The sequence below is a fragment of the Ptychodera flava genome, chromosome 22, assembly GCF_041260155.1.
Source record: "Ptychodera flava strain L36383 chromosome 22, AS_Pfla_20210202, whole genome shotgun sequence".
NCBI classification, from domain to species: domain Eukaryota; kingdom Metazoa; phylum Hemichordata; class Enteropneusta; family Ptychoderidae; genus Ptychodera; species Ptychodera flava.
In genome coordinates, this window is record NC_091949.1 from 16,074,266 (window position 1) to 16,091,142 (window position 16,877).

At 37.1% G+C, this 16,877-nt stretch overlaps 1 protein-coding gene across 2 annotated transcripts in view; it reads right to left on the reverse strand.

The window, feature by feature from the left end:
* Nucleotides 1-466: 466 nt before the first annotated feature.
* The window catches only part of LOC139122799 (coiled-coil domain-containing protein 6-like), a 48,302-nt gene continuing 31,891 nt past the window's right edge, over nt 467-16,877 (reverse strand). The window contains exons 6-9 of one of the 2 annotated variants that reach the window (XM_070688534.1): nt 8,017-8,271; nt 7,294-7,338; nt 6,040-6,176; nt 467-5,411 (exon numbers count right to left, since the gene is read on the reverse strand). In XM_070688534.1, coding sequence (XP_070544635.1) covers nt 5,352-5,411; nt 6,040-6,176; nt 7,294-7,338; nt 8,017-8,271 — 497 coding nt within the window. In that variant the 3' untranslated portion in view covers nt 467-5,351. The remainder of the gene's footprint in view (nt 5,412-6,039; nt 6,177-7,293; nt 7,339-8,016; nt 8,272-16,877) is intronic. The other variant, XM_070688535.1, reaches the window with a different exon arrangement.

Here is a 16,877-nt window from a genome sequence, read left to right on the forward strand (position 1 = left end):
CGACAGATGTACACATAATTACATGTAAATACTTCTCTATATACGGCATCAACGTGCCTATTTCTACCATTACAAGCTCGACAATGGAGCCAATGGTTGTCTATAGTCAGTTTAGATTGTGGCCATCCAATTACCTACCAATCCATGCCACAGATACTTCCAATTCCACCTGTCAGTTTCCAATCTCACTCCAAAACTTGTCACGTGACACTCTCCTGTAGTTTAGTGCCACTTCCTTTCACACAAAGTTTCACAATCACCCTGATTGTTTGCGTTCAACCTTGGTACATAAATGTACAAAATTAAATAGCACTGCACACAATTAGGTGCATAAGGTGTGTGTGTGTGTGTGTGCGTGTGCCTGCGTGTCTGTGAGTCTGTCTGTGTGTGACATGTGTTTCTAAAGCATTCAAAATTTATTCACACCAGCATCACAACCATGGAAAGCTACAAAAATCTGTCAAAATTGACATTTTCGAGCGAAAGAATTTTATTTTTTTTTGTACAATTTCATCTTACAAATTTACAGTAACTTTTGAAATCAACATAATGTTATACAACGTAATATGTCCAACAACTTTGTTGGCTGCCATGAAACAGATGCTATTGAAAACATTTGTGCTAAACATCGCCACTTCTTAACTACCCATTTTATGTTATCTTCATGCCACTGTAACTATAGATTCATCATGTACGGCCAACAAACGCTTTGGTAAGCAAGAAGCTGATTTTTTTCAAGCAATACTGAGAAAATAAGAAATCATATATTAACACAAAAATGAAGACCATGAGTGCCTGTCTGTGTAACAAAAAAGAATTTACATTTTGAAGTCCGTGGTGAACAATTACTATGCTGAATGGAAAGTGTCATATGAGATATATGTGGAACACATATTTAGTGTTTAGTTTATACAACTTCTTTTGATATCAGCTGATAAACATGGTTGATAATGTAGACTGCTCATCTGGGACACCTATTTGGACTCTCAAACTTTTACAAAATTCTTGTTGTCTTATTTTTGGGGGCTCATTTTGAAGCTTATGGAGGAAATGAAGTTTTCACCAGCTTAGTTTTGTGAAAATCAGAAATTTTAGTTACTCCCATAGAGATTACACAGGGATGGCCGCCATTTTGAATTTCAAATGTTGAGTAAATATTTGGAAGTTTGTTTCCCTAGTAGCAAAGTTTGCATGGTGACCCCTGATTTCGATTTTAAATTTTGAAAGATAATGGTTGAAAAGTTTGCTTCAGGAAAGTTGTGCAAAAGTTTAGACTTTCATTTTCGAGGCACTCCAACCAAATAATTTCTGGTTCCCATAGTTCAAACATGCATTTCTGTGGAGTTTGTATATATTTCCGAAATCAAATATGTCTATGCCATAACACTACGGAGATTGTAGAGAGATGCAATCTGTCCTGGCAACTTCTTCGCCAAAGTCAATACCTTTGCAATTATTAATCTCCTCCCTGCTTGAATAATTAAGATAACGGAAGAGAGAGTCATCACGCGAGTATCTCCCTTCTTCTTCTGTTTCATGTGATCAATCCAGCTACAGTTCCTCCATACACAAGGGACTGTGATCCAGCCTACCATTAAACAATCACAATTTTGATTACTGATCTAGACTCATCTGATAAACAGATTCAAATTTCTGCACAACATTTATGTAAGGCACAAAAAACATACTTTTGCATGACTGATACTGTACCATCTTGAAAATTTTTTCGAGTTCATTCTTGAATTTTCCTTCTCAATATTGTATATTGTATACTTCCTACTCAATATTATTACTAAAATAAATTCTGACACGGACTCAAACAGCACAACTGTAAACTTGTGACCACAATCCTGTGTTTCAAATTGGCCTTTGACCTTTGGCCTTTTACTTTGGTTACATAATGGCCACTGTCACTGTCATAAACAACAGGTGATGATACAAGAGTAACCAGTTCACCTGTCAAAAAGTCAAATCTCAATTCTGCTTATGTTCATTGATTTTTGAGGTTGACAAAATGATAAACAAGTTTGCAGTAATATCTCCACATGAATTGCAAGTGACAAACAGCGCCCTCACATCTCTATGTGACACCTTTAAGGTCAGGAACAAATGCACAATAATCGGCTGATGATTAGATAGGAAAATTACAATATCACAGATATCACTATTGTGGCTACATAACATTCTGTTGGTTTTCGTAACGGTGACAGCACAAACTGGTAAGGTTGCACAGATCAAATGAAATCTTTACGTATAGGTGCACTGGATTTCTCAAAGTGATGATGTCCATCAAAAGCAGTCTTTCAAAGCAAATATTCATTTTCTTAACTGGTTATTATACAATTTCATTTGAACCCTCTTTGTGAAGTCTTCAACATGAAACACAAAATGTTGTATCGATACCAGTGTGAAAAGCTGATGGAAGTACTGAACCAGTATGAATACTGGCAGTAGAAACTCTGATTTCAGCTTGAGAGACATATTGTGATATGGCAATAAAAAGACCAAAACAACCAATGAATTCATTTGAATTTTGAAATGAACAGAGAGTAAATTGCTATAGTAGCAATTTCTATTTGGCTTATGAAAGCATTGCCATAAACACTTAAGAGTTTCAAGTCACAAGTCATACGGCAAACAGAAAACACAGCATTACACTGAAAATCATCAAATTAATCTTGTGAGATAAAAAACCCAACTTACTGACAAAGAAAATATAATGATCAAAGCTGTCTGTTAATCCCCATCTCATAAATGCCCAACAAACTTGGTTTTTCAGCATAAAAAGTCAACTGATTGATGAAATGGAAGAACGGATACACCAACAGTAGTGGCACTTGATTCGGTCTGGTATATATATGAAACAAAAAATCACTTTGCTGAGGACGCTAATCTCCATACTATAACATTGAGGGCTCTTCTAAGAACACAACAGGTTTCTAAAATAACACAGCTTTTTTTGCAACTGACTTGAAATTTGTCAGACTTCTGGTGGCTGGTTTTTAAGCTTTACAACACACACTGGGTCAAATTGCTTCTGAATAACCGTAATCTTTACAAGAACTTCACAAAATAGGATTGCGTCCTTACAAAACAGGAACTGAAATGTGAAAAAAGCCATTCAACTTCACCAACAATAAGTCTCATGAGTTACAGGTAAGCATTACATTATTTGGCAAGTGGTGCAATGATGGAGGACTCGTTTTTGATGCAAACTTCTCTAAAATTTGCTTTCACAGGAGAAGATAATACAAGAACATTGTGAAATCTGTCAACGTACCTACCACTCGGTAACATCCAAACATGGCTTGGCTCGAAAGAGAACCAAGAAGTGAAAAATTATGATCTATACTCTGTGTAAAGCAACAGAAATCTGATGATCTCTCAAAACAGTCCTTTATATTATAAAGCCACATGAAGCCAGCAATCTAGTGGATCAAATCTACACACTATAATGTACTTCATGTACATGTAAAGCATGCAAAACATAGTTATGAGATACAGATTGCCTTTCTTTGGTGTGATATGCAATAGATTATGCAGTAACAGTTTTACATACCATCATCCTGTGTCCATCCTGCCACACAAAGTTTTTTGCAAAATATTATACTTTTGTGTCTTCCTTTCCTAACATTGTATATTTTACAGTATCTTAATTTACCCAGCTAAGCAAAGGCAGAATGAGGAATAGTCTGGTTAACTTTTTCCAGCTGATCTGATTTGACACTATTTATTCTGTTTGGCATTGTTAGATGAATGGTTTGAGTTCTATTAAGATGGAAATACATGAAAGTAGTTATGAACTAGTCTGCATATTACACGACAGGAAAACTGTGACAGTCATAGAGATATTACATTATAGTGCATTATAGTGGTCAAACGCTGAGAATAAGAATGTTTATTTGTATTTTACGACTGAGGGATGATTTGCTCTGAGGGAAAATCAATGCTCGTGTTGCACGAACTGCGCAATGGCCAGTAGATGCAACTTAGGAGGAATTTTTCACCTTTTTTGTATCTTGAAGGAACTACTTGTTTACTTCCTGCAGCCTGCTGAGATAAACAGAATGCAGCAAACTCAGCCTGTACATGTGTAGACTGCACTGTTATTGTGTTGTTGGGTGAATTCTGGTCCGGACAAGAATTTAAAAGTAAACAATAACAGCGCATTTTGAAAGTACAGACGCTGAGTTGACAAGCTAAATGGTTGATCTTTCAACACTCTTTGGCGCGAAGAACAAGAATTAGCAATTTTACACACAAAACAATGATAGTGAAAAAAAAAATCCACGGTTAAAGCAACTGTCCCTTTTAATTTGACTACGATAATTGCCCGTTGGCAATTGGATGACATGGGTGGGGTTACTGAGTTTTTTTCAAATTTTGGCAACAGATCAAAATACACTTTGACCTTTGTTCTCTTTTAAGTATACTTCCAGATAAAAAATGCAGCATAACTTCCTTTCATAGTACTTCACTAAAATATGATTATTAGAAGGCTAAGATGAATCCTTATGATTCAAAGATCTCTGACTCAGAATGCATGTATTTGGTACGGCCAAATGGGGCTAACAATTCTATCGTTTTTTTTATCAATAAATTTTCAATAAATTAATAGAAAAGGACAGAGAAACAACTATGTCAATACAATTCTTGTTCTTGAAGGCATAAAGTGCTTTAAATACAGGCAAGCAAGCAGCAAGTCAGATGATGCAATGACACCAGTCATGAGATTCACACACCTGTTGTACAAATTCACTGATTGGTTGAACAATAAAGCACACGTCGAACTTTGCAAGACTACGTAGGTAGGGTCAGTCCCTGAAAACACTAAGCTTGACAATCAACAAATCAGTTTGAGCCTTGGAAAATATCGGAATTCCAGGATGATCCAAGCCAGGTGGAAAAGAGGCATTGGAAATTTTAAGACAAAGGAAATCTTGTAATACATTCTCAGCAAATAACGGCTTGTCTCTTCAAAAAAATAAACATCAAAAGAAAGGATGGAAATGCAACTTCATCCTCAGCGTCCCAAAAACACAAACAATAACTCTTAAGTTTTCTTTCTTTGTTCTAAATGAGCCATTTTCCAATGCTTTTCATACATGTATGACTAGAGATATATATCAAATAAAGCTGAAATAGTTGACAAAGTTGTCACTTTTTGGCAAGTTTTAGTTCTATTTTCAGAAGTTTTTTTTTTAATAAAGGGGATAACACTGTAATGTGTTTGGCATATACCACACAAATAAACACAGCCTATCAGTTGTTGAGGTTGACCTTTGACCTGCAATGATGGGGTCATTTTTTTCAGTCTCCATATTGTCATGGTGATTTATCTTCACAAGTTTCTATGATGTTGGTGAGGTGGGCTTCATGAACTTGTCTGGACTTGACATGATTCTTGTCCTCTGTGACAAACAAGTAAAGAACGAACAAACATTAGTTGGTCAACAGAACCAGTAATTAACATGGTTAGGAATAAATTGATTTTATCACAGCAACAGCTTTCTTTATCATGTATAAAACCTCCAATACCAGTGTCATTCAGAGTCATCATAATTTTGTCAAGAATTGCTGGAAACACGACACTATAAAATCGAGCATCAGGTCCCAGCATAGTTTTTCCACTGACAGACACAAATCACACCTAATGATTGTACACAGTGGCATTAAAATTAATAACTGTCCATATCAATTTGTACTGATGACTGACAGTGCACTGTTAATTTCTGGGACAAATATTTATTTCCTCATGCACTTCTTCCACTGCATCCATGTTTCCTTTGAGTATTTCTTACTTTTGAAAAAAAAATTTACTTAAAAAGGATTCAATTCACAAAAATCGATGAAATTAATGGTGAAGGAACGACTGACCACATGAAAATATTGTGCGTGTATGGTGAAGAAAAATTTGACTGCAAGGGACAGAGTACACCCCCCCTGATAGAGTAGATCCCTATTGCTGAAATGCCTACTGTGTCTCCGTATATTTGAGAGGATGGAAGGGTGCATGGCATACAGTACATGTACACTTACATGGGCCGGAATCACATGGGGGATAGGTGGAGGTGAAGTACTTGACAAGCCTGAAGGCGTTGAGTGGTAGGGGGTGTTTCCACAAGTGGAACAGCGACTCATCGGCGATGGTGGTGTAAATGCAACGTTGTAATGACCTGCAGAGGAAATAAATATTCAAGAAAGAGAGAGAAAGAGAGAGAGAGAGAGAAAAAGAGGCTGATCAGTATACCATGGTTGTTGCCATGGAAACTCGCTTCCAATGTGATATACTGCCTGTGGAAGTAAGTGCCCTTTGTCGACTCTACAATAAACTGAGAGGCTTTCACAATGTGGTGTTGCTTTTTTTGATACATTTGCATGCAGGCCCTCCAGTACAACTGATGTACATGACAAAAATTGCTTTTTTTACACTCATTGGTATATCATGGTCATCTCAAAAGAATTATGTAACCAGGCCGAGAACCATTTTCAGTTTGATGTGCAAAACCTTTTCATCTGGAGATGGCTCAGAACTTTTAAAACGCTGGAGACAAACTTCCATCCTTGAAGCAAGCACTGCAAAAATTTAAATGTTTATTCCCACAAATGTCTATATAGTGAAGTCTTTATGATGTGGTTTTGCAATATTCAGGGCTTTGTCATAGATATCAACAGATGAGCATGTAATCACACAGTGTCTTCTTTATGGAACAATTATACACAACAAATGTTTGCTCAGACACAACTTTGAGTGAAAAAACTGTAAAATTGCAACCTGGCACAACGACACACGATGCTGATATGGTTTTGATGTTTTGCATATAAAATGATAACACACTGCTACAAATATTGCTATAACACTGATTTATAAGGCTCATTTTGTTTATTCTGTGAATAAACAGATAGTTTTGGTTTATGAGCCATTAATTTCGTCATCTCTGGTTGCTGTAACGTGGCAGTGCCCTATGAAGTGATAAGACATGTACTTGACTTTTGATGAGTGAATGAGACACATCAGCTGAAAGCCATGCATTTCACACTGAACACTAGAACACGGCAGTTGTGGCAGACATACATGTACATCCATGCAATCAACAGCAGTGACATCACAATAATTGCAAACATACAACAAACCAACAAACACAGAAGGAGGCACGCAGACAACAAGATGGACATGGGCTGTGAGTTTGTCCCCGATCCCATTACCCTAAACAAAACTACAAAATGTTCAGCTTTTTTTGAAAGCATGCCGACTACATAATGAACTTTCAGACGGATTGAATTTTTGCTTACCATTGTAGCTCCGAAAATAACTTGTGGTTGGGATAGTTTCATAGTCTTTTTTTTAAGACCAGAGAAAATAGAGATGGATTGTGGGAAGACAACACAGAGAGCAAAGAGTTACATGTAAACAGTCGAAGACAAGTGCATGTGTTGTGGGACATTGCCATGGTGTAAATCTTGATGCAAACAATATTCGGAATGTTCACGCTATGATCACTACAAATTGGCAGTTTGAACTAACTCTAGGTTGATCATCCAACAGCCTTGCCTTTTCATGGAATAAAAGTTAATTCAGTTTTTATATACGGTAAATTTAACACACAACAGCTAACTTCTTGCAATTTTCTCATAGCTTTAGTTCACATCAACAATATTTTGTTTGACTTTGTCTACAGATTTTGTAGATGGGTAGCATATCGCATACATGTCAGTGATAACAAAATCTTTGTGGTCAAGAATACATTGCCCATATGTGTCAGTGAGAGTTCTTCATAAAGACTATAGTACAACATGCAGTAAATGTTAGTAACAGCCCTGCTTAAATCTAGGGCATTGATCAATGGCTAACTCGTGATCAGAATTTTGCATCCAAATTTGTCATTCAAGTTCTGTCAAACATGGATTCACCCCTATTATGGATTACACAATGTAAACAATACAGACAAATATCTTCCTCCACATTCTCACTGCTTCTTGAAGACACTCAACATATCAGGAGTTGCACACACTTACCGGGAGACATGGGTCTACTTGAGGATGGAGAATACGGGATCGGACTTGACCTTGTTCGAGGTCGCAAATTGCCATGGGAAGCCATTTCGTTGAATTGCCTTTCATCGTCCATTTCCAAGCTAGATTCACTCTCTGACAATTGGCGACTCAGCGCTTCTCTTCGTTCCATTTCCATCAATAATTTCCTCTGGAGTCGAAGGTTTTCTTCTTTGATATGTTTCTCTTCCTCAGCATAGCGTGCCATTTTTTCTGAATCTGTAATTTGACAGAGAAAAGATGCACAGTTCATGAGCTTTCTGCAAACAAAGAAAATTACTCAGACATGAAATATATAAGTGGAGCACTTTCACTTTCTTCATTTTAAAGATCAAGTAATGCTAACTTATTATGATGATTTTTTTCATTATTTTATTTTGTATGTCTACTGCAATTTCTTATTCTACTCCCAAAAGAAGCTGAAACACCCGCTATTAAAGGTCTGGTGAAATGCCCATGTTGCAAAATCACAAAATACAGTTGATGGTCTATAAAACAGTTGCATTCATTTCTTTTTTCGTTTAGCGCGCGTGATTATGAAATATGGCAAAAGAAAAATGCAATGTGGGCGTGTCCCCCGAGCCTCTCCAGTCGACTTTTTTCGGCTTTCCGAAGTTTGCCCGACGTCGTATCTCATAACGGGAATTAAAGTATTTCACACCTCCGTAAGCTCCCCATGGGGGTAACTTCTAGGGTTTCCGCTTACATGATCAGGACAGTGTCCTCCTTCACTTTGGAGAACGTTGTTCTTTTGGTGGCTGTGACAGCGGCAAGAACATGAACGGCTCAACTGTAAACTTTTTCAAGTTCCGTCAAGTGTGGAGTGTTTGAACCATAATGTGCTTGTCTCGGCTGGTTCGTACGATCGGCCACGGTCCCTCGGCTGAGCCTGCCTCGCTACTCGCTACACAGAAGGTTGGGACCGCAATGCAAGTCAACTGCTGAACACCAACACTGAATGTTGTGACTGCCATTAAAATGCACTAGTCTACAACACGGAACGTCGTGACCGCAATGCAAATCGACAGTAAAAAACGTAAATGGGGACCGTGATTAAAATGCACTACAACTACGACACGGAAGGTTGGAACCACGATGCAAATCAGCTGCATGAACAGCAACACTGTACGTTGAGACTACCATTAAAAACGAACAACAACACGGAACGTAGAGATCATGATACAAATCATGGAGGTAGAGTCCTCCATGATACAAATCGACAGCAACACGGAACGCGTCGTTGGGACGGCAATTACTTAGGCTAAATTGAAGAACAACGGGGAATACCGGACCACGAGGAACGCGATGCAACTCGACCACAACATGGAATGTTTAAGACCGTGATTAAAATGCACAACACAGAACATCTAGACCGCAATCAGTGTAAATCAACTATAACACCGAACCTTGTTGCCTCGACTAAAATGCGTATGTCTGCTATGTATAGCAAAAGTTTCAATTCTCGCGAGCGAGCGTTCCTATGCCCGCTGTACACAGGACAAAATGACGTCAAATTTATCACAAGGGCTCGATTGCGTGTGTGTAAGTTTCAATTCTCGCGAGAGCCATTTATGCATGCTGTACACTAGACTAGATGACGTCAAATCTCTCGCGAGACTTGGCTCGATTGCAAATACGTACGACGCGACGGAAAGAACGCAATAATACGGAAGTAGACACAGTTTTTGCGAATCGCCGAGAGAGAAGCGCAGATTAAACAAAAGACTAAAAACCCCACGTTTTTTCTTTATTTACCATATTTTTTAAACAAAAATCAGTTTCGCCACTGTGGCGAATTAGGATCGATTTTTTTTCGCCACTTCGGAGTTCGATTCGCATTGGCGAACGTGGCGAATGGGCAGCGCGAAGCCTGTTTTGTTAGCGGATACCGGGCAGAGATAAGGCGGCGTTGGACCGCTATTCGATGTAAATGAACACACCTGTGACGTCACAGACGGCCAACCTTGACTCCCACTGAGGGCGTGACCTGAGTGTCGCAAAATGACCCCATGAAAGCCGCGCATAGAAATATCAAAAAAATCAACACTTGCGCGTACTTTTAGGTTGCAATTTTGTTGCGAGTGTAATAGTATTGACCTCCTGGAAGATATTCTGTCACATGACCGGGACCATTTCACCAGACCTTTAAGCTTGTCAACTTAGGGTCTTTATGTTTAGAATGCATTATTATTGTTTACATTTTCATTCTGGTCTGGACCAGAATTCAAATGTAAACAATCACAATGCAGTTTACACTCGTACATGCCAAGTTGACAAGGTGAACACTGTGTACATCAACATGCCTTGGGGAGTAGAACAAGGAATTACGGATGAAATTCAAAAAAAAAAATGGTGTAAAAATTATCAAAAGTTAGCATTACTGGTTCTTTAATCATTATTTGAAGCTGTCTTTTGTACACCTTGTTTGCAATCCTCTGTGCTGTACATGTCAAATCTATGTACGTGTGTTAATATCAAAGACGTGATTGATACGTAAATTAACCTGTTCACCCCTGTTCCTTGTAAACAGGTCCACACTCACCATTAATAACAATGGTTTGGACCAAACCATGGTGGTGAAAGGTTACATTCGGCACAGCCCTGTTCTCTCAGTGCCAATGTTGGGACCGAGTTCAGAGCTGGCATGATCGATGAGGGAAACACAAAAACTACAAGAAGTGCATGTGATGTGTAAAGACTCACAGAGTTGAGTAGAGTAAATGTGTAAATTTCTTATCATGAAGCTCTGCAAAGTGCATATTTATTCAGCAAAAGGTCAAGTATATGTGCTTCCCTGACTATACAAGATTTTCCCCTGGAATATTGTACACCGCAAGCCATATACGCATTCCTGTACCAGGCCGTGTAAACGTTTTTCATCGATTAGTTTCTGTTTTTTCAAAACACTCGGGAACGGACACCAAAATAATATGATGCATATGTAGGTTGCAGTGACTGGATATAGAGCTGTATGGACACAGCTTTATACATGTATGCACATGGTTTTCTTTGCAGTAATCAATCTTATGGAATGTCATGCTCAGCTTCTGCTGAAGCATATATACACATGGTAAATCATTGTATTTGCCTGACACATTACTGGAAAGAGATAAAGGGCATCTCAAAGGAAATGTGTCAATTTCTCCGGGAAATTCTTCTGGTAGATCCTGAATACAAGGACAATAAGAACAGTAGGACAAATGTTGTAACGACAGAATTTTTCAGAACCGAGACTAAAATGGTAACTTAGAGAAAAAATTTGCCAAACTTGCAAAGTTTGATCAAGATAGCCTTTAATTTTAATTTATTAGTAAAAACCAGAAGACAAATTTTTCAAAATCCCAGTGGATGAGCAGAAAAAAGTAGATTTATCAGATTGATCTTATTTGTGACCTGTCAACTTTATGGAGCACCTGTAATACCTCTGAGGCTATGATTGATAGCAGAGGATTTTACAGAACTTGTATTTGTATAGAGAACTGGAACAATTCCTGAGAAAATCAAAATTGACATAAACAGTTTTGTGAGAGTATCCACTGGGGCGCAATCTATGTTTTGACAGACTGTGGCTGCAGACATGATTTCTGATAGGATCAAAACAGATCAAATTTTTCTCTTTGCAAACTGTGCAGTATGGAATCTTAATCTCCTTGAACCAGCCTTTCCAAATCTGCACAAAATGTGGAGCTGCATTTTTAACCCGACCACTGAAAGTAGACATAATTTTCTGCTTTTGAAAAATTCAGTTTTTTTCACAGTGATGATTTATTTTACATATTTCCTGCAGACAGTCATTATCCATGGTACAAAATTGATTGTACTTCACTGGAAATTGGCAATTATTATTAAATCTGTCATTCAACCCTTAAATGAAAGTAGAATGCGCCTTGGGGACAAATATTTTGATTCAAATGTTACAACACTTTTCTGATCTACCACTTGTGCAGGCTAATTTTGAAGCTCTTGGAGTAAATGAAATTTTTTTTTTTTTTTTTTGAAACTCAAAAATTTAATTTTTTCACATAGAGTGGCAGCCATTATGAATTTCTAGTATTAGCAAATATTTGGTAATTTTTTTCCCCTAGTATAAAAATTTGCATAATGATCACAAATTTTCATACTTGATTCTGAAAGATAATATTTTAAAGTTTCTTTGGGGAAAATTTTAGCATAAAATTGAAGTCTTTCTTTCGAAGGCATATACCACTTAACCTAGACTTGGTTCAAGTCTGTGATTTGTGAATGTTTGAGTGGAGTGAACGCAATGATTTGTATTTTGCTCTCATGTGAAACGCGCGCGTGAGTGGACGCGATGAGTAGGGTGAACGCGATGAGTGGAGTGAACGCTATACAGCGGAGTTTCACCCGGAATCACAGACTTGGCTTTCTTGCAGGGTTTGCGTTGCTATAAATTATTCATGAGATGACGTTTTCTTTACTCATAATTTATTCATAAGATGACATCACTAAATTTTACACATTGGGAGGAGTTACCAATTGACCCAAACGAGACGTGCATAAAACTCACACGGCGTTGTTGACAAAATGTCGAGTGCGGGTACGACCTCTGTTCTATCACCGAAAACGCGTGAAAATATCTGTGTTGTTTGTTGGGCCCATGTTACAAAATGCGAAAATCGTGGCCGGTTATTCAAGGATGGAAAAAGACACCGTCCTTACAGTTGTAGCCTGTTCTCTTACGTGCCCAAAGCGATGGAAATCAAAACAATGTGGAGCGACTTCGTATGTCAGTGATTTTCCGCTGCCGGTTGGTGCGCAGACGAACACATCTTTTCCCTCAATGTAACTCTCAACAAGCTTTCTTGGTAATCTCGCATGATTAGCGATGGTCGACCGATCAGTTGTAAAACGCGGTTGATGTACGAACTTGATGCCATTATTCGCCCAGATATAAAAACGTACTCGATGTCTAGCTTTGCACGGAGATGGCAACAACTTTTTAAGCATGCAGAGGTTTATTAGCAAGCGTTCTTCTTATTGGCCAGAATAACGGCGGGGCTGTCAATCATTTTGTATTTGCTCTACGTCACTGTGTACACGTCCGTCTCACCGCCTGTACTTTGCAAGAAGTCCAAGTCGGTGAATCCGGCAGAAACTAACTCACTACTGCGCAGACTCAAACGTGACGCATTCAATCGCTGGGAAAACCTGGCGTGAGCTGCCAAATTCCGGATAGGTTTGTACGAAATAGGAGAGACACAAGAGAAACTATTATAAATGATTTTATTTTTTTTAAAATTCACCGACTTGAACCAAGTCTACACTTAACCCTTAAGGGGCTGCATTATCTAGTGTTATGTAATACCCAGCCACTGCATTATTTTAAGGCAGGTAAACAATTTGTGCATGTTACCTTTTGAATCCATAGGAATTTTTTATTCCTGAATAAAACGTGGCAAACCCTATATGATTCATGATCCTTATAAGATATCCTATCTGATTATGGTAGTTATGATATCATATTTATACAAATTTAGCAGAAATTTGGGGTAAAATCTCAGGATTTTGGTCAAAAATTAAAATTTTTCAAAATAAACCTGAAAATTCCCAAAATTTACATTTAGATACGGAGTGGATGTTGCTGTGGTGGTTGAAATGAGAGTTAAACATTACATTGACACAAAATGACCAAAAATATTGAAATTTTAGAACTCATTTGCATATTTATTGCATAAAAGTATGCAACTAAAATCTACTCTTATCTGTGAAAATACAGACAACTTTCCTCTGCAAATGACACATTTGTTTCAAATAAAATAAGTAAATCATCTAATATTCCTTTGAGAAAATTTAATATACGATGTTATGAGACTACTCTGACATCACTTTGTTACAAAATTGGATGTAAATTTGGGGTAGAAAATGGGCTTTTTGGTCAAAAAAATAAAATTTTACAGAAAAATCTATTACATTGAATAGAAAACCAGAAATGGGGATGGAATAGCATTGTGGATTGCAGAGAGTATACTGGTACTTCACTCAAAGTGTGTGTGTAATTATAAAATGTGAAATTTACCAAAAAAAGGTATAAAATACAGAACTAATTTGCATATCAATTACATACTATTCCTACCACTGAATTGTACTTTTCCTGTTACAACGTGGACAGCTTTGCTCTGCAAATGACACATCTCTATCTCAGTGAATACTGCAAAGTATGAATTATTTCTCCACATAGATGAAAAATTACTAATTTAGACCTGTTTTGAGATCACAATATTACAAAAATGGACAGATATTTGGGGTAAAAAGACGGATTTTTGGTAAAAAACAAGAAATTTCACACAGAATTTCAGGTAAGTTCACAAAAACCAGAAAAGTAAGATTGAATGGCTATTTTTGTTTCCAGAGAGCATACTGCACTGAAAATGTGTGTAAACTGTCAAAATATACCAAAAAGGCATAAAATACACAACTAATTTGCATATCAATTACATACTATTCCTACCACTGAATTGTACTTTTCCTGTTACAACGTGGACAACTTTGCCCTGCAAATGACACATCTCTATCTCAGTGAATACTGCAAAGTATGAATTATTTCTCCACATAGATGAAAAATTACTAATTTAGACCTGTTTTGAGATCACAATATTACAAAAATGGACAAATATTTGGGGTAAAAAGACGGATTTTTGGTAAAAAACAAGAAATTTCACACAGAATTTCAGGTAAGTTCACAAAAACCAGAAAAGTAAGATTGAATGGCTATTTTTGTTTCCAGAGAGCATACTGCACTGAAAATGTGTGTAAACTGTCAAAATATACCAAAAAGGCATAAAATACACAACTAATTTGCATATCAATTACATACTATTCCTACCACTGAATTGTACTTTTCCTGTTACAACGTGGACAGCTTTGCTCTGCAAATGACACATCTCTATCTCAAGAATATCGCAAAGTATGAATTATTTCTCCACGTAGATGAAATATTACTAATTTAGACCTGTTTTGAGATAACAATGTTACTAAAATGGACAGATATTTGGGGTAAAAAGAGGGTTTTTTGTAAAAAAACAAATTTCCCAGAAAAATTTCAGGTAAGTTCACAAAAACCAGAAAAGTAAAATGGAATGGCTATTTTTGTTTTCAGAGAGCATAATGCACTAAAAAATGTGTGTAAACTGTCAAAATATACCAAAAAGGATAGAAAATCAAGTTTTTGGTCAAAACAATATTTTCAGAATGAAAACCTAATGAAGGAAACAGAACACTGGGTAACACTCACATGTACATTGACTGATGTCGTAACTCAACTCAAGTCACAATTCTTACAAAACTTGTGTAGACTGCCTCCAAAATATAATTTTTATGATCTTATCTACATATTTATGATGTCATTATAATGTGAGTCAAGCAATTGACACTCTTTACCACCTTCACAACTGATCAGATTACTAAGTGTACAAGGACATACTGGTGTCTGTTGAAAATAAAATATACTTTCACATGACTTATATCAAAATACTCTCTCCAATATACATAAATGGTATTCACAACATTTACAAAAAAGACTGAAAATTGGAGTGCAAAAGGGGTTTGTGGTCAAAAAGTCAATATTTTCAGACACAATAGTTCCAGTTTTGCACCCAATTTACGCATACTGTATATGTGGAGCACACACCTCAGCCTAGAGATTGCTGAAAAAGGGAGACATCATACATCTTGATGTCATCATCGCAGACTCAAACTGGTAAGCTTGTGTATGGACATGCACTTTGAAGCTGGATAACTAATTTATGTTGCTATGACAAACAATGCATGCAATCATGAATTCACTCTTTACATGTAGCATGGATTATTTTGTACATCTTTCCATGAAGATTGTCATGTAATAACTTGGAAAATGAAGTAACAATAAAGTTTTACAAAAAATATACACACATGAAACTGGATGATCCACACGAGTGTCATGTCATTTCTTGATATCAATTCTAATCTTATTTTGTAAACCACATATACATATACTGCACAGCTGTCAGGTTGGAAATTTACACAAGGTGTAAATTGAATAACAATCTGACCAGTAAAGATACCATCCATGTTTTGAAATCTATCATGAAGGTTGAAATTTTACACAAGGTGTAAATTGAATAACAAACTGACCAGTAAAGATACCATCCATGTTATGAAATCTATCATAAAAGTTGAAAATTTACATGAGGTGTAAATTGAATAACAATCTGACCAGTAAAGATACCATACATATTTTGAAATCTATCATGACAGTTGAAATTTTACATAAGGTGTAAATTGAATAACAAACTGACCAGTAAAGATGCAATCCATATTTTGAAGTCCATCATAAAAGTTGAAATTTCACTCAAGGTGTAAATTGAATAACAAACCGACCAGTAAAAATACTTCTGATATTCCAAAGAATCTTACATGTTGATTATTTTACTCAAGTGAACACAACTTTATATCCACATAAACATACACACATACATACACAAACACATACACAGTGTCCTAGTGTGAAAATTTATGCAGCTGGGTTGACATCTTCATAGTTGCGACGAGAATGATAGATTTCAAAACATGGATGGACACACAGCGCAACTTCACACTTCCTACACCACAGACGGGTTTCTGGTGGACGTTTTCCATCTTCATGCTTTCTGTAGTAGTCACGGTGAACTACACACTGGCGGAGAGGGTGTTGCTTCTTGCAGCCAGGTCTGGGTGGAATAGGCGATGGAAAATGCCGTTCATCCAGACGTCTCAGTGGTTGACCAACAGATCGTCTTCCCTTGGGGGCAGGGGTCGGAGCATCAGTGGCTGTGGCAACAAGTTCCTGG